The sequence below is a fragment of the Rhagoletis pomonella genome, unplaced genomic scaffold (genome assembly GCF_013731165.1).
Source record: "Rhagoletis pomonella isolate Grant_MI unplaced genomic scaffold, Rhpom_1.0 Rhpom_scaffold_03752, whole genome shotgun sequence".
Lineage (NCBI taxonomy): Eukaryota > Metazoa > Arthropoda > Insecta > Diptera > Tephritidae > Rhagoletis > Rhagoletis pomonella.
Window position 1 is genome coordinate 1 of NW_023462304.1, and position 19,798 is coordinate 19,798.

Here is a 19,798-nt window from a genome sequence, read left to right on the forward strand (position 1 = left end):
AACAACGACATAAAATCTCAATTGGCTACACTGAAGGTGCAATATGAAAGCGCGCGTCAAGAAGTGCTCGAAAGGGATCAACGACTACTCGACCTGATGAATCAGTTGAAGAAACTTGAAGAACGCTGTGCACAAGCCGAGTCACAAGCAATGTTGGCCAATCGTTATAATGATGAAATCGAGAGACTGAACAATTCCATACGTGAAATTGCACAAGCTGTCGTACAAGATGCTGAAAGTGCCGACCGTGAAGCGGACGTCGCAGAAGCAAACGAAACAATGCAGCACATGCACTTAACGCGTGATAGTGGTGCTAGCATGGGCGTGCCCACGAAATCGCCGCGTCGTAGCTCAGCTCGTGCATCACAAGCTTTCGCAGAAGGCACCATATCAGCAGTACAGGCCGCTCTACATAAATACCAATTGGCTTTGCATGATATGCAGGTTAAATTTCAAAATACCAACGAAAATCTGCGAAATACTAAAACACAACTCGAAACAAGCGAAGGCACAAAGACGCTATTGACGACCAAAGTGCATCAGCTCACCGAAAAATTGGATGCTAGCAATTCGAAGCTGTCTGAACTATTGAAAGAAAGAGATAGTCTTCAGAAGACACTAGAAGAGATACGTCAACAGAAACAGCAAAGCGAGCAGGGGCGTCTCGATTTAAATTCTGCGGTACGTTAGTATAGCCTACTGGTTTTTAATTTACACAATTTTTGCCACTAGATGATAAATATCGGTTAGGCATCGAAAGTAATCATGAAATATACACATATGCATACATAAATAATAATTTATTAAATATAATAAATAAATTTAAATATACCTTTGGGGGAGGATGAGGATGATAAAAATTAAAAAATTTAAATTTTTGCAAACCAAAAAAAAAAAAAATCGAAAAAACACAAGATGGCGGCCATCTTACTATTATTTGAAATAAAAATAAACTAAAAGAACTATGGAAAATTCCATTTCAACTTTTTTAACCAAATTTTGACATAACCGTTTTTTTTTTGTTGGTTTTTCGTTATTCCTCATAGGTGTATTTAATTATACAAAAAAATCATACGTGTACTGGCAATCAAAAGTGAGAGCATGATGTTTTTTGTACAATATTTGCAATGCTTTGTAAGTTACAATTTTTTTATTATTATTTATTTTTTTTTTAAATATGGTTCATGCTTTAATCTAAACCACTTAAGTCAAACTTTCTGTATAAGGTTTACAGAACGTGGAAAAGTTCGAAAACTTTTCATCTAAATTTTGAACTTTTTAATCTGAATTTTTACAAAAATTTCGGGTACGTAGATAGATCGGTTATGTAATTCTAGTGAAACAAGTGAAGCGACTAAAAAATCTCGTTGATTTTTTGTAATTTTTTTTCCGACGGATTTTGCGGTTTTGTGCATATAACAAGTGAAATTTACAAAATATAGGGTTATTTTTTTAAATTTTGTTTGAAAACGCTCTTGTGCTTTTTATTCCATGGAAAAAATTGCAAAAAGCCGTCAGCAATAAAAAAATCATTAAAAATCAATGCGATTTTATAGCCGCTTAAAACTTGCACTTATTTTACTAGAATTAAAAAACCGATCTATCTGCATACTCAAAATTTAATCTAATAATTCAAATTAAAAAGCTCAAAATTTTAATTTGAAAAACGTTGCACAATGCATTAACTTTTGATATCCAGTGTACATATCACATACATACCTAGAAATATTATAACTACTTGTGGATCGTAAAGACTCATCGCAATTAGTACAAAAACAGGTATAACACTAATCTTTTAGTTAGTGTACATATATAATCATGAAGAAAACAATATTTGAATTCATTGGAGGTACATAAGTCCTATGCATTGATTTATGCAAAAAATTGTCATATTATGTTTTTTTTTTAGTAAATTATTTGAAATTAAAAATAATATTAAATTTCTTAGCTACTTTTATCCATTCAAGTACTGCATTCAAAATTTCAAGGAATTCGCAATAGGTTTAAAGCTTGCGACTACAGCTTAAAGTTCGAAAAATGCTAAACAATCCCTTTCCAAGATTTTGAAAATTTTCGAATTCGGGTGAAGACCTCACATCTGGTCCTTTTAACATAATATTTTCTTATTGTATGTATATAAAAATTTCAGGGACCGAAAATAATAGCTATTTTCAAAACTTCAATTCAAAAAGTCAGTCGGAAAGAATTGGTCTTTTTAACATTTGTATGTATGACTGTGATGCTTGTTAGTCAAGGAATGTTAATCCTATATGATTTATTTCTTTTTTAAGTCAGCAATTAACCGTCAAATTTTAACTTTTCAGGTGTTAACTTTTATTTTTGACCGAAAAAATAAAAGTCATATTTTAACTTTGATTTTTGACCAAAAAGTAAAAGTCAATTCGTAACTTTTATTTTTGACTGAAAACATATCGGTGAAAAAATTTTTTTTTGAAAGAAGGCATAACCGTTACGGTCCCTGAAAAATTAAAAAAAAAACTAGAAAAGTGATTCAGATTTTATCCATTTTTGCCATTTTTTTATGCATTTGGGATTGTGGCTTTAAACGCATTATTTATGTGATGTATTTCATCACCAAAATGATTTTGGAAGCAAGATAATCGAATACATACATACGTATATTGTTTTGAAAAAAAAAAAATACCCATATCTACTAAAGTATAAAGTTGTGAAGTAGGCCACCATTTTTTCGAAGGTCAAACTTTTTTATGCAATTATCTGTTTATGCTTCACACGGCAAACTTTTTTCTGCAAATAATTGCTAATAGAACGTACAAAAATATTTGCCAAAAACGCAATTTTAAAGCCATAGGGATGTCAGTAATATTTAAAAAAATTTTAATAATTTTTATAAAAAAATAAAAAATTATGGTCAAATAAAAAATAAAAATGGGAAGAAAACACCATCATTCTCAACCGTTTAAAATATGAGCAGAATCGGTGGTACCAATCGCGAAATAACATTTAAAATCTAAACAATTTCGAAAAATGTTAATAGTTATAATTTCCAAAATAATTCGAATTTCGAAAAATTGTGAAACTCGTATTTTTCTTTTATCGCTGTGAAGCATAAACAGATAATTGCACAAAAAAGCTCGAGTTCGAAAAAATGGTGGCCCACTTCACAAAATTTTACTCATACACTGACAAAAGAGTTTGGTTACGTCAACTAAATAAATATGTATGTCTCAACACATGATTCGGTTAAAGTTACCAAATTTTGTGTTCAGTGAAATATATGTACATATGTATTTAACTGACTCTTTTCTCAGTGTAGTGCATACATATATTTTCGTAGATGTGAAAAAAATCTTTTTTTTGAAAATAAACGGTGGAATCGTTTGCAATATCATCACAACCCTTTTTTCCAGTTTGAAAATCTTAGCGGGGATTTTGAGAAGTTACAGCTAAAATATGGAAAGTTGCAGAAGAAAATCGATCTGCTTGAAGATGACAAAAAGGCGGTTGAACTGGAAATTCAACGAATACTTAAGGACAAAAACATAATTGAAATGAATCTAAGGTGAGGCTGTGAAGATTGTATTAAGAATACTTGATAGTAATTGTAGCTAAAAATATTTATATAGGTCTGAAGAGGACCGAGGAAGTCGCTTGCGTGAGGAGACAATATCCTTACGCGAAGAATTGAACAGCGTAAGCCTTAGTCGCGATCTGCTTGAGCAACAACGTATCGAATCCGATAATATCATTAATTTAATTGAAAAACAAAAATCTGATTTAGAATATGATTTGGACAAGCTGCTCTTGGAGAAATGTGACTTGCAAGAGAAGCTGGACAAAGTGTCCAACAGCAACTCATCCACCTCAGACGAATTGAAAACAATACACAGTAGCTTAGCACAAACACAAGACGAGCGCAATAAACTCAAAACCGAAGTAGATGAATTACAAAAGGAAATAGCAACAGTGCGGAAGGAGTTGAGCAGCGTTGAAAAGGCACGCCTAGAATTGGAAACGGATAATTTGTCATATAGCGAAAAGCTCAAATGTACACAATTGGAGAAAGAAAAAATTCTACAGGACTTGGCATGTATCACTCGAGATCGTGGTGATATTCACAATCAACTTACAGCTTTGTGCCGCAAAAAGGAATCGCTTAATGAAGAACTAATGCGAACACGTCAAAAATTGGAGCAAACTGTCGAAACAAATAATCGTTTAAATAGAAATTTGGAAGAAATGGTTAAAGATGTGGAGGAGAAGCAGGTTGTAATAGATTTGCATGAAAAGGAAACACATCGTCTACAGGTAAATTCAGATTTTTTTTTTTAATACACTGAGAAAAGAGTCAGCTAAATTTATTTCTTTCAACACCAGATTTGGTAAATGTAAACAAATCGTATTACTATAACCAAATCACGTATTGAGAGAAACACATTTCGTTGTTTTAACTAAAATCTTTTCTCAGTGTACAATGTAAGAAGTTCATAAAGTACAAGTCATATCTCGAAGACGGCCGTGGCTCAAGCTGAGGTAGAGTGTTACCAGATAGTCACCTTGAGATCGAGAATGTATTTTAAATTTTCCGCCAAGAATCACACTGGATTACAGATTTCGGTTCTTTTTTTGTTCCACGGATGCCACTATCCAATTCCTATGTAAAATTGCTTGCTGATTTCATTTTTTTTTATGGATAGCTCAAAATTCACTTGAACAATCGTAATACGAAATGAGGAAAATGAAAGATAACAAAATTCTTCATGAACCGTATATACATAACATTTTGTTAGGCCAGATAGTTTAGGAGAAATTAATTTATCATTCCATTTTTTTTTTTTTATGAAAAAATTTAAACTTTAACAGGCGAAAAATTAAAAAAAAATAGCGAAATTTGTATGAAAGCCTGTGTGGAATGAGTGGTCAAATGAAAACGTGCAAGGATTTTTTGTATGAGCAGGAGAGAGTGTTACTCATACGCCACAGCGTACATGGCGCACTCGTACATGGCGTTTGAGTAGCATTTTATCCTGCTCATTTTTCACACAAAAAATCTTTGCGCATTTTCGTTTGAGCACTAATTCCTTTTCTATTTATGCATAATTTTTTTTCATGAGAAGTTTGATTTTTTTTTAGTAACAGATCATGCTTTAACACAAGCAAAACAAAAAATTGCACCGAAACTGTTATTTTTTTTTTCTTTGTTAAAGTTTGTCTTTTTTTGTTTTTCTTAAAAAACCCAAAATCAGGAATGATTATGAATGTATATATATATATGAATAAATTTGTTTAGCTTTAATTTTCCATATTTCGTATGCATTACGATTGTTCAATTGTTTCGTAAGATATACATGATTAAGGGGAACCAGCTGAATAATCTCGAAAACCTATCCATAGAAAAAAACACCAACTCCATTTTCGGAATCACCGAGCAATTCCACGTAGGAATTGGATAGTGGCATCCGTGGAGCATTTTTGCTGTAAACCAGTCTTATTAACTAGATATTTTCTAGTTCATTACTATTTGCTTTTTCGATACATTTAAAAATTAGGGCCCAATCACGGCACTTGATACGAAATTTCATTTTGAGATTATGGCACCCGAACCGAACCCGAACTTTTAATACCCTAGTGCACTTGTGCAAAAGGGTATTGTAACTTTGTTCACATAACGGGTGTTTGTAAAACGAATCGAGATAGGTATAGACAAATGTATACATAAATGATCTGACTGAAAAGAGAAGTCGATTAAGCGGTGACTGCCTGTCCGTCTGTGCACACGATAACTTGAGTAAAAATTGAGATATCTTAACGAAACTTGGTTGGTGTACTTATTTTCACCGTAGGGTGGATGGTATTGGCAAATTCGGAGAATAACAATGTCTACCACCCATATAACGGTTGTTTTCGGAAATACGAAAGCTACGATATTTTAGTAACTACTGAAGCTTATTCACTCAAAATCGACATTTACAATAATTTTTAAACGAAAAATAAGAGTATAAATTTTTGGAAAATGGGCGTGTATATTTTCGTAACCGCTCCATCAATTTCTCCCAAACTTGGCACAGTTGTTAGCCTTGGTACAACATACCAAACAACTGAAAATTTTTGGAATCGGACAGTAACCACGCCCACATATCATATAACGGTAATTTAGGGAAATACGAAATCTTCGATAAGTCAGTAAATAATAAAGCTAATTTATTCAAAATTGATGTTTGCCATAATTCTTTAGCAATGTCCTTACGGTATTCCAGAAAAATACATTTTATTTTAATAAAAATTTCAAAAAGGGCGCTTTTAATGGAAGGAATAAAAATATATGTAAAAATAGGTATTTTTATTATTTTATTTAATAGTACGATTCTTAAGCTTTCAAAATAGAAAATAAAATGTTACTAATTTTTTGCTAATGCATAAAACGCATTATTTCATTTCTTGTCAGTGCCATCAGATAAGCACGAATCGTTCGATTTTCAAAAACGACGTGTCAGATTAAAAAGCTTGAACTGTAGATTTTTTGATTTTTGATTTTTTAAACAAGTGGCAACATTTCTACGTATCGTTTAGAAGTAAGGCATTTTCAAAACAATTTCAATTTCAATTTAAATAACTTTAATAAAATTTGTAACAGGTGGCAACCCGTTTCAAAAAACTAAAACTTTATTGCACATCGGGCCCTGTCATACCGTCAGTATTTATTGACGTGATCCAAGTATCGCGATATTTATTGACGGTATAGCATACAATATTGCTGGATCGTGATCCATACCGCAAAATTTCTAAAATTTTTTAAATCTGGATCGCGGATCGCAATACCCCAATAAATATTTTGTACGTGGAACATTGCCTACCGAGCCCTATTTCACTAACAGACTTATTCAAAAAAGTTGTCCGATTTGCAAAATAGTTTTGAATATTTGCAACGTGGTCCATTTTGTGCTCATAGGAATTGCTGACGGCATTGCGTACAGAAAAAGAGTCCCTAGAAGCAGTACTTTTCGATACAAATACTCAACTCGAAGCCACTGAGGAAAAACGTCAACAGCTCGAACGTGATCTTCAGGAGGCACTCGTGCGCGAAGAATCACTTAAAAATTCGGTAACACGCCTGAATAAAGAATTGGAACAGTGTCAACGCCGCGCTCAAGAAACGAAAAACCAACTAATGAATGCTGCACGCGCAGCTGAGAACGACTTCAATCAAAAGATTGCCAACCTCAAAGCGGTAGGCGAAGAAGCGGCTAAGAAACATTCAGAAGAGCTTTATAAACTTAAAACGGGATTGGAGAAGCGTATGGCGCAAGCACTTCAAGCATTACAAACAGCTAAGGATGATGAAATTGAGAAATTACAAGAGCGCCTAGAGGCATTACAAGCGCATTTAGAAAGTTTGGTACAGCAGCACGAAGAGGCTATGATACGGGCTGAAAATGAAAAACAGCAGGCGCTGTTGATGGGTAAGTGTACATACATACATACATATGAGCCATTCTTTTCTAAGTCGGACGGATTAAGTAAAAAAAAGATTATGTCATGGCTCTACGATGAGCAGAACCCGAGATATAACGATTTGAAGAAGTATATGATGACAGATCAATCTCCGAAAAAAAAATCCTCGAACACGTGTTAGCTTATTTCATGTATAGAACCCAAAAAAAAAAAAATGTGAACCCAATCGAAAATGTGACACCCAATTTGGTGTCCGATATGAAAACCAATGTCTCATATGTACATAAGTACGTAGTTACTAAATGAGACGTAAACTTTTGAAAATATTTTAATTAAAAATTAGCACATCGAGATAAGCAAGCATTGATGGAAAAGTTAGAGGCTGCTATGCGGGAACTAAAGAACGAACAGGACGGACTCGAACGTATGAAACGTGAACATAATGCACACGATGAAAAACAACGAAATGCCATTGCTCAGCTAAAGGATGAAATATCCGCCATGCGAACAAGGGAAGAGGAAAACAAGTAAGTTTGGAGGATTTGCAGAAATGGATTCCGTTATGTACGTATGTATCGACTGCTGAGCGGAAGATCAATATATCTCGGCAGTCAGTTCGAAAACGCCCTATATCAAAACACTTTTCAAAAACGTCCTATTTCAGAATTTGGTTGAAGAACGCCCTATTTTAGAATTCATTTCAAAAATGCTCCATCTCAGCTGCCGATTCAAAAAGTGAGATAGGGCATTTTTGAATCGTATTCTGAAATAGGGCGTTCTTCAATCAAATTCTGAGATAGAGTGTTTTTCAATAAAATTCTGAAATAGGGCGTTTTTGAAACTGACTCCCGAGGTAGGTCGATCTTCCACTCAGCAGTCGAATATAATGTATTTATGTACTTATATGTATATGCATAATAATAATAAGCATTCAATTAACACTGTACTTTTTGCAGAATAAAACTCGAAGAATGTATACGAAAACAGGAAATACAGCTAACGAGTGTAAAAGAAGAAAGAGATAATCTTAATCGACTCTGTGAAGAGTTGAAAATGGATATACGACTCAAGGAAGACAAAGTCGAAGGAATTAACGCAGAACTACAAGATGCGCTCAGGAAAGCAAAAGAAGGTAGGTTATGAAAAATACAACTAAATATCTTTACAAGAAATAAAAAATATGTATATACTACATATGTATATGTACATATCGATGGTCTTCTGGAATAGCGACACAACTCAAAACTAAAAAAAACGCTACTAAGTGGCTCATATGTTTAAAATTTAAGTAATAAGGATAAATAAAGTAAATAGTAAGGGTTAGCCGTGGATTACAGACACGAGGCCCTTAGTTGTAGTAAGGATTTTGTTAATTTGAGTTGTGCTATTGCTATAGAAGTAGCAAAAATGCTCAATATTTATGAAAAACGGTTTCATTATGTACATATCACACATCGAGATATCGACTAAATTATACTTCTTATCGACTATTTCAAGCATTTATTGAGACGAGTCTGTCAAATTAGACTCCCAATTCTCACGATCTCTTTGAGGGCAATAACTCCTTTATTATTAGAAAAAAAAAATCTATCGTCTGCTAAAGATTTGATGTGCCCCAAATCGGGGGTACAGCAGAGCAATCTCAAATGATAGTATAATAAACCTCCCCCCTCCCCCCATCATTTTTTGCTCCACTACGTCACAATTTTTTACACGGGTTTGACGTTTGAATTTTAGTAGCTAGTAGCCCAATAAGCATTTAAGCTCTATGCAGATCACACACTTCTATTTTATTCATATTTAAGACTGCACTGCAAAACAGAAGAAAAAGGTTTTTTCTAATAGCGGTCGCCCCTCGGCAAGCAATGGCCCGTTTCTGCCATGAAAAATAGTTTCTTGAAACTCCCCCTTCGTTTTGGCGCTCGCCACAAATCGGAGGAGAAGCTCGGCCAAACACTAACATATTGTATATTCAAATTCACAGTCCTTAGACTGCTTGAATAACTTCAAATTTGTTTTGCAGGTGAAGCTTATATTGATAGCTTGCGCAATGAACTCACGGACTGTCGCCGTCAATTGGCTGACAGTAACATTGAGAAGGATAAATATTCTAACAGTAATAAGGAGCTGCGTGATCACGTGAAGCATGTGGAGAGCGCAAAACGCGAGCAGGCGCGCGCCATTGAGGAAGCTTTGCAGAAAATAAATACTTTGCAAGATTCCAAAAGCTCATTGGAAAACGAACGTACACGACTGACAACGATCTTGAAAGAGACCGAAAATAATATGAGTAAAACTGTACAGGAGCTGAATGCCACCAAGAATACACTACAGAAAACGCAAATGGACTTTGCGCAAAAGGATGAAGGTGGTAAGGAGCTCCAGAACAAATTAGCTGCCGAAATCGAATTAAAGGAGCGTAGTCAACAGGAATTGTGCCAGATTAAGAAGCAGGTAAGTTAAGGGTAACTTTTACGAAATTTTTCACTTCGTTCCACTAATGTCATTTTTTTAATTTTTAATTAGCTTGCCGATTTAGAAGAAAATCTATGCGAAACCAGGGCAGAGCTTGGCCGTGCACGCTGTCAGTCCAATCAGGATGAACATCGCTTCCACAATCGCGAACAAGAGCTATTAGCGCGTATCGAAGAAGCTCGCGGTAGAGAGAAGCGGTTGGAAGATCAGAAGCATAACCTTGAGGTATGTCTTGCTGATGCCACCCAACAAATACAGGAGTTGAAAGCTCGACTGGGCGGCGCTGAAGGTCGAATACGCGCGCTCGACGAGCAACTGGCTTGTGTTGAGCTTCACAAGCGCGACACAGAGCACAAGCTCAGCTCGGTTGCACACACATTGCGTCGTATTGCCGGCATTCAACCTGATGGCAGTGTTAATCTTTCCTATCGCTTGATAAGCCCAACAAGGCGTTATAGTCCCATTCGAAATGCAATGGCGGCTGGCAGTTGCCATGATTATGATGCCAGAAGCACTTCACAATGTCCGGATATACCTTGTGATCTGGATCCGGATCTGGTGCGCAAAGGCGTACGAAATCTAATGCATCAAGTGGCACAAATCGAACGCGAAAAGGATGATATGAAGGTGCAATTATCGGCGGCGAAAAAACAATTACAGGATGCCGCAGAGCAGCAGCTGCGTTGCGATGGAAAAGTCAGCAAACTTCAGCAAATGTTGCGTCACCTTCAGGAAGAGAAGGGCAATTTGGATACGGAACGTAGTATGAAAATTTCCGCTTTGAATGCACTCGAAGAGAAGTTTAAGCAGAAGTGCGATGAATGCCAGCAAATGCGTGAAAAAATTAATCAGCTTGAAATGCAGTTAGCATCTTGCAATGAGGAGAACTCCCAGATCGAGGTAAGGTTAAATGTTGTACTTGTATGTATGTAGTACCGTCTGTGGAATTTTAATGCAATTCGTGATTTTTTTAAATACAAATTTTAGTCGGTGGTTAACGATCTCACTTCACATTCGTTATTATTATTGGTGAAGATCCCATTTTATCCAATTAGATTAAATATTATTCGAATAAATTTTGCGCAGTTTGCATAAATAAACAACAAGAATTCATAGAGTAGAAAGCGGTTGAGAAGCAGAACTGTGGATTCTTTGATTTCAATTTGGGTGTCCACACCTGCCTGGTTATCAGGTTATTTGATTAAAAATTAGGGCAATTCATCTAAACGCGTAAAAGCCTCGTAACCATGTAAACCTCGTTAACTTACTTAATTTTGCATGGAAAATCGGTTTATTTACGAGGTTTACGCGGTTGCGAGGCAATTACGACTTTCCATGAATACCCATATTATTTTTCATCTTTTTTCTAGGATCGGCTAGAGAAGTGTCGTACACACGGATCGAAATTAGAGAACGAGAAACGTCATCTGCAGGAAGAACTAGCGAAAGCGGAAGGACGCGCTGCGAAATTGGACCTGCAGCGAGTTGCAATGGAGGGAGATATAAATCGCTTGCAAATGGCCTTACAGGAGAAAGACTGTAATGTGAGGCAGGCACAAGAACGACTCGACAACCAGAATCGTGCAATGGTCCAATTGGAAGAGCGTTGTTCATCACTTAAGACTACGGTGGATCAAATGAAGGATCGATTACAAAAGGCGGCGGTCACTGAAATGGAATTGCGTGGCGAATTGAAAGCACTGAATAAGGAGCTCTCTGAGCAAGGACACTGTTCGCAATCAAATGAAGAAAAAGTAAAACTCCTGCAAAAACAATCTCAAGCAGCAGAAAACGAAAAGCGTATACTTGCAGAGCGTCTGGATAATGCACAAAGTAATTTAAATGAATTGCGACGCAGTCAACAAGCACAATTGGACCGTATTCAGCGGCTTCAAGAGCAAGTTACCGATTTGGAAGTGCAACGTTCCGCTTTAGAGTCGCAATTACGCATTGCCAAGTGGAATCAGGAGGCAGGTGATAGTGGCGGTATGGGCAAAAGTGCCGATAAGCGCGAGGAAGAAGAGCTCAGTCGACAACTCAAATCGTCTCAACGAGAAAAATCCGAGCTACGCAATAAATTACAAGCTTTGCAGGACAAAGTCAAGCAATTGGAGTCGGAGCGTAAAAGTAAGTTCTCTGGAAGTGGTGGGACCACAGCTTACGATCGTGCGGAGAAGAATACTTCGTATTATGATGCCGGTGACTTCGACTCGAACCGCATGGAAGCCACAGCAGGCAATTATAGCTGTGGTCTTGATCATGCCGTCATTGAGCAAGAGGCGAGGGACTTGCGCTTAAAAGTCCGTCGTTTAGAAACACTTTTAGCGGAGAAAGAGTCCGAACTAGCAAGACTTAAGGCACGTTTACACGATAGTGCCAAGTGTGCAGATGGTGGAATAGATGCGGAGCGTTACCGTAATGCTCAAATGCACGCTGAAAAGTTATTGGATGCTCGCGAGCAATCACATCGGCAGCAGGTCATGCGTTTAGAAAATCAAGTGAGCTAATAATATTTTTTTTTTTTAGTTTTTGTTATAAATACATTACATATATATGTACATACATATGTTCATACGTGTGTACCATTGCCACTGTTTGAGAGCCACGAGCAAAATGGCATACTTATTCCTTTCACGGGGGATGAAATGGCAAGTAAATTTTTCCTAAAAACTAAGGAATGGTGTTTATATCGTCGTTTAAAGTACAAAACCGCGTATCGTCGTTCTGCAAAACTGCGTAACTGACATTGGCTGCCAAAAATTGGATTTGCTCACACAAGCTCTTGGTTCAATCCTTATCCATTCGTCCTCAAATATACTAGCCAGAAATGCGATTGCTTTATAAAATAATTTATGCAACCTCACAGTTGCGGCTTTGCATTATCTTGATACGCGGTTTTGTACTTTAAACGACGATATGTATCTCCTAATAAGGTTTTTTGCGCACTCACCTTAGTCCGTACAAGTTTTCTGTAGAACATTTTAAGCCTCTAACTGCCTCTTTCAATAAACTTTTATGAAACTTATTTTAAAGAGGGTCAAAAAAAGGAACAGTCCAGCGCCTTCGTCTTGGTCTGCAGGCTGTATCGGAGATACACCCGCTAAATTTAAACGTAGAATACGTGGTATGGTTAAGAGCATATCCAAGTCAAAAACGAAAGCACAAACTAAGAAAAAAATATCGATAACAAAAGCGATAATAAAATCGATAAAAATATCGATAACAAAATCGTTAACTAAATCGATTACAAAATCGATAAAATATCGATTACAAAATCTATCGAAAAATCGATTACAAAATCGATAACAAAATCGATTCCAAAGTCAATAACAAAATTGATAACAAAATCTATCAAAAAATCCATTACCAAATCGGTAATAAATTCGATAAAAAAATCGATAAAACTATCGATAACAAAAGCGATGGCAATATCGATAGCAAAATCGGTAAAAAAACCGATAAAAATACCGACAACAAAAGCGATAACAATATCTATAGAAAAATCGATAAAAATATTGATGACAAAAGCGACAAAAATATCGATAACAAAAGCGATAACAATATCGATAGCAAAATTGTTAAAACAATCAAGAAAAATATCGATAACAAAACCGATAAATAATCAATAATAAAATCAATAACAGAATCGATTACAAAATCGATAAAAATATCGATCATTATATCGATAAGTTCCGAAAATATCGATAGCAAAATCAATAACAACATCGATACAAATTTCGATAACAAAATCGGTGAAAATATCGGTAACAAAACCGATAAAAATATCGATGGCAAAATCGATTAAAATATCGGCAACAAAATCGATAAAAATATCGATAACAAAACCAAACAGATCCACATTAACTGAAACTTTCATATGTACGTATATATGCATTTACATATGTACATACGCTGCGATCAAAAGCCGCATTACATACGCATACATACTTTTTGTCTCCTTCCCACACTTCCAACATATGCACGTGTTTGCAAAATGATGACGAGGTGATTTTGTATGGAAAATCATTTATGCCCATATATTTGAATAAAATAAACATATATAGAAGATATCAACCAATACTTCCCATATACCAAACGAAAGGAAAACTCTTGAATTTTTGATTAAAGAAAACAAAAACAAAATCATTCGAGCGGTTTTCGAGCATTTTGGTAATTAAAAAAATTTGCAAATTTTTTCAACAATTTTTTGCCTTAAAATGCTCAATATTTGTTAAATTTATATAAAATTTGTACCCGATAATATTTCTACTGCTCCAAAGAACCTATATCCCGAAAATGAAAGTAATATATGCCAACAATAAGTTGCTAGAGCACTTTAAAGGCTCAAAATTGACCCCAAAATAAGGCAATGTTTACCGTTGTTTTTACGACAGAAACCGAATTGGTTATTTACAAAAATTAATCTGTCGACAGGTTTGGAATTTTATCTTTGAAACGCCACACTTTTCTTTGAAATCGCTTTATTAGTTCTCGTGCAATAAGCGTTTTTGTGAAGCTCTAAAAATTACAACTACAACATTTGAACATAGCCCCCATACCTTAAGGTAAGACGTATTCTACGTCAAAATAATGTGACCGACCGTCCTCCTTTAGGAAAAAGTCCTCCTTTTTTAAGCCATGTCTTCCTAAATGTCCTTCTTTGTGACATTCGTCATTCAAATTTAAAGTGATATTAATTATCGTGTGTACATACTATGCGCTAGATAAAATAAGAAGTACATTCGACATGAAATTCATGTTTTTTCCGTAAAAAATTCTTTCAAGAACAATATTAACAAAACTTTTTCAATAGTAATTTTAGTAACGTAACGTCATGTAATATCACGCCAGAAACTTCAGCTGATTAAACAAAAAGCAGAAAATATTTTTACAACTTGTAAAATTAACCTAAACATTCCAAATCTTACTAAAACTTTTATACGAATAGCCTTGCCCAATTCGCAGTTTTGCAATTTGGTAACCCAAGTCAAAATCCACTTCGGTTGTAACGTCACGCCAGGGCATATGTTTATTAATATCTTTAAATCGCTGCTACCAGCAGTTGTAATTTTTTTACTAAATAAGGGGAATTTAATGCTATGCGAATCTAGAATAAACTGTTTAAAATTTTTTATCTGTTTTGTAACACAAGTTTCACGTAACGCCAAATTGGAAATACATATATGTACATCTTTTTTTTTTGTTTTTCTTAGATATCTTTGCTACGTGAACAATTAGCACAAGAAGCTAAACGTCGTCAGCAATACATTTTGCGTAGTTCAAAAGCCAATCGCGAAATGCAACACCTACGAAATACTCTTGGCGATTCATTACGACATGTTTCGCAACATCCATTAGATCCTAATTTATTGGAAAGCGAATCGAGACGGTGAGCACAAATTGTTTAATGCCATTATAAATATTCTTATTTTATTGTATATATTTTTGTACGTTCAAGCAGCTTGGATAATGCCGTTTCGATGAGTCTACCACCGTCAACCTGTCGGGATTACGATCAATAAATCCATTTGTATGGGACAACTTGATTGTTACTAGCTAATATGTGGTCCAGGCAAAGGGAAAGGACTTGGAAATAAAAAACTGCAACTTAAAGCTTCCTTATTAAAAACTAAATGCATTTATTAGAATATATGTATACAGGTATAGAAAACATAATTAATACAAAACATGCCTATACTCACTATCCCCTCTCATACAATAAGTGTGTATGAGTTGATTTTGAAACTCCACAAAAATGCATCAGGTATTGAAATTTGTAATGATCCTACAAAATTTACTTATCCCTAACTTCATCGATATTTTATATACATACATACACTGCCGGAACAAAGTATTGGCACAGCAAGTTTTTCAAAATATACACAACACTTTTTATTCTAATATTTTTCCGCCAATTTTGTATAAATATATGGTTCATTCAACAACAAAAAGCTTAAAAATGTAATTCCTAAACTTTATGCAAAACTCGCAAAAATTCAGCAAATTTTCAACTTTTTAATCAGGTTTTTTTAGAATTTTTTTGAGTATGCAGTTTTGCAGCCCATTAAATTCTAGTAAAAAAATGCAAGTTCGGAGTTAGTCAAAAATTGCGTTGATTTTTGAGAATTTTTTTTGTTGAAGGTGTTTTGCATTTTTTCCATATTAAGTATTTTCGAAAAAAAAAATGTTTGTATAGAAGACTGCGTGAAAAAAATTACCAAAAATCAACGGTAATTCCTAGGTATTTAAAACTTGCACTTTATTATAATACAATTGATTGGGCTAGAAATCTGCATACTCCAAACTCTAGAAAATCGGATTGAAAAGTTGAAAATTTTCATGAAAATTTGCTGAATTTTCGCGAGTTTTGCACAAAGTTTAGGAATTATATTTTTATGTTTTTTGTTGTAGAATGAACCAAATTTTTATACGAAATTAGTGGAAAAAAAATATTAGAATGAAAATTGTTGCATATATTGTGAAAAATTTGCTGTGCCAATACTTTGTTCCGGCAGTGTACATACATATATACGTACTTACATACAAAAATGTACATGTATTTGTATGGTGTAGACAAATTATAACTATTCTGTAGCTTTTCATTGTCTGCGAGATAGACAATAGAATATAGTGTATATTTACTTCCTGCATTCCCACCACAAGTTAATTTCAATTAAAAAAAAAAACCAAAACATTATTAAACCAAACATTTCCCAACAAGCGCTATTAAATTTTATTTACGTTTATCTTGTAAGGCTGTTGCATTTCTCCTCTCTTTAGGAGAACATTGCCGTACAGTTTTAAAAGGAACCATGCAAATTCATATCACCAACTTTCACAGTCACTAATGTATCAATAACAATGCCTCAATAACATTTATATACCTACAAACGTATGCATGTAGGATAAAACACAAACACAATCTAGAATTCAAACATCTATTAAAACAAATATAAGAGCAATTTTCATAAAATGCAATATTCATAAAAGGAATATTTTAGAAAATATATACAATTTTGGTCAAATAAAGAAAACAATTGGTTTGTATTTTTCCTTTGTTTCATTTTTATTGCGAATTTAATATTTTCTCCAGGTAAGCGACTACAACTTTCATGTTAGCCCTCTGTTTGGACAACTTGGACACTTCGCCTACAATAGCAAACAGTGCTTTCTTTTTGCCGCTTTTGTATTGTTTTACTGCCTGTTCGTTACGCTCAATCGCCTGTAGACAAAGTTGTTCGATAGTCTTTTCATCAGTTATTTGTTCTAGTTGTCGGTCGTTTATAAGCTAAAAAATAATACATAAATTGATTAATATAATTTTCTGTGCGTACATATGTACAAATCAGCGTTAAAACGTTCGGCGGAAAATTGGTCCGCTTTCTAATGAAATAAATCAAAAATTGTCTTTCTAAACAAAAAATAAAACTTGTACCTGTTGCTCAATAAATAACAATGAGAAAGTTTAAAAACTATTTTGAGTAATACAAATTTTTCGGAGTCAACGGCAGTCCGAGTAACCATGATTATGTTGGTGTACTCCTTATGCACGCAGCTTTTCACATGCAGTGTAGCAACGCTGATAAAAATGTATGTATGTACATATGTAAACGCCGAGTATAAATAGATTTTACCGATTGGACATTTTGTGCAGGATCCTGATGTAAAAATTCGATAAGCTGTCGACCCGCTTGCAGATTTATAGTACCAGTATTGAGCGCTACAAGGATGTCCTCAAGGTGAGTGTAAGTTAGTTGGCTGGAAGAGCAATACAATACAGCTGCATATTATAGGATAAATAGTAACATAACTTTTTAAGCAATAACATGAACGTAAAAATTATCTATGTACAAATGTATGTAGTTTAACAATTAATTGCGGTTTCCGTGAAGCGCACGCCTTAGCACATTTATTTTAGACTTTAAGTAACCACTAATTATTTGCAACTTTTTATAATCATTATGGGACTTGTTTTTAAATTTAATATACAACTTTTGTGACCATATACAGTTTCAGGTGTCTATACTTTTCCCCGCGCGTAGAACTACTGCTAACCACCTCAAAGAGAAAAAAATCGTCGATTGGTGCATCATGGCCCATAGGCATAGTCGTAAGTTAAAACTCATTCTTGTTAAAATAAAGTTTTAAATTTAGAATAGATTTTTAATTTGTGTCAATAGACATCTTAGAAACAGCTTTTTGTTAAGATGAGAGAGAACAGAGCTACCCATGAAGAGAAAAAATTTACTCGGCAATATAAAGATATATGTGTACTTTAATGAGTTCACCCTGTGTCCGCTGCGGGATTGAAATTTTAGCTTCCCGACGAGTCGTGGGTTCGAATCCCACTATCAGGAAACATTTTTTTTTTTTTTGTTATTTTAAATATTGGGGCGTATTCTTGTTTTCGTACGAATCGAAAATCGTAAAATTTTCCAATTATTTTCTATACAAAAATATCAAATTTTCGATTCGTACGAAAACAAGAATAGGCCTCAAGAATTTTATTTTTTTTTTTTATGTAATTATAGTTGTTATGACCTGTTTAATTAAAATTAAACTGCACAAAATTTGTTTATCTTGACATTATAATGTGAAATACCGCAAGAATAATAAAATAAAATAAAATAATTTTTATATTAAAAAAAAATCATTAAACTAAAAAATATTGTTTGGTATCGCTCAGAGTAGGAACCGAACCTTATTTTAGCATTTTAAAATCACGTCTTATTTTAAAGTTAAAAATCTTGCTTTTGCATTTTCAGTTGACCATGAAAGAGTTAAGATGGTGATTACAATTGTCCAAACCGTAGCTGTCACAGGTGTGACATGCTTCACTGTTGAATTATTCTTATCCAACTATGCAATGCAATGGTGGTAAACATTTGCAATGAATTTCGAACATTATTACATAAAGACGAAACACATCAACTTCTGTAATACATATAGTATGTATAAAAACTTTTTTGACACGGATAGATAAAGCACTCACACAATTTAATACATAACACAATGTTATTAAAAGCAAATTAGTCCTATTATATTATATATATTTCTTACCAAGCGCTTGAATTATGAATCATGAATTATTTCACAGTACTTTTAACACAACCTATTTGAAACTCACTCAAAAAATTTACTTAGAACTTGATTTCCAAACGTAAAAAAGGGATTAAAGTTGCATTTGAAACTTTAATTTGTTATATTTTGGTTGATTATATGTCTATCATTTTCCTCTACATATTCACCTTTACCTTTATCCTTGCATTCCTTTTAATTTGAATCTTATTTTTAAACCGCTGCTTAGCAAGTTTCTTTAATTGTTCCCACAACGGTCGGGTCTACGAAACCGGAACGACCCACAATTATATCTGACCAAGGACTGTCGCTTCAGCATCGCTCCTCAAAAACTCTTTTGGGGATTTGTATGCTCTTACAACAACAATAACGCTTCTTTAATTCACTATCAATATTAAAGCATACATTTAGGAGGCATTTCCGCTACATTCGCCACTAACGAAATTTTACTACAAAAAAAAGTAAGCACATACTGTCTTTTTTCGGTTAGTTCTTGTCTTTGCGGAAGCAGGAGAAGGAAAGCTAAGTGGCAAACTAATTGAGTATGCAGACAATTCCTCAAATAGGCATTTCACATGTGCACACAAATTTTTCATTTTGCGACAACATCAATGGATTTTTCGAAGTTAAGGTCTAAACTATAAATTTAATTAAAGGAAAACTTAGTTCGTGTAGTCCCTACGCGCGGAAGAAGAGAAACTTAATAGCGTAAATGCCAGAAAGAAAGATATGTGCGATCCACTACATACACATCTTCATCTTCGTCTTCATCTTCATCTTCATCTTCATCTTCATCTTCATCTTCATCTTC

The 19,798-nt window shown here is 34.4% G+C and overlaps 2 protein-coding genes across 2 annotated transcripts; one reads left to right on the forward strand and one right to left on the reverse strand.

The window, feature by feature from the left end:
* Positions 1–3: 3 nt before the first annotated feature.
* On the forward strand, positions 4–15,623 carry LOC118754345 (rootletin-like; the record flags this gene model as incomplete). The annotated part of the gene is made up of 11 exons (XM_036489219.1): positions 4–681; positions 3,393–3,544; positions 3,609–4,290; positions 6,932–7,442; positions 7,778–7,961; positions 8,391–8,566; positions 9,458–9,888; positions 9,961–10,809; positions 11,280–12,407; positions 15,123–15,298; positions 15,371–15,623. Coding segments are annotated over 11 exons (5,028 nt in total), but the record flags the coding sequence as incomplete, so codon positions are not given.
* A 1,327-nt stretch (positions 15,624–16,950) lies between these two features.
* LOC118754346 (glutamyl-tRNA(Gln) amidotransferase subunit B, mitochondrial-like) lies at positions 16,951–18,015 on the reverse strand. The gene is made up of 3 exons (XM_036489220.1): positions 17,936–18,015; positions 17,544–17,667; positions 16,951–17,197 (listed from the first exon to the last, which is right to left on the reverse strand). The coding sequence occupies exons 1-3, from the start codon at positions 18,013–18,015 to the stop codon at positions 16,976–16,978; spliced, it is 426 nt and encodes a 141-aa protein (XP_036345113.1). The 3' UTR covers positions 16,951–16,975.
* Positions 18,016–19,798: the final 1,783 nt, after the last annotated feature.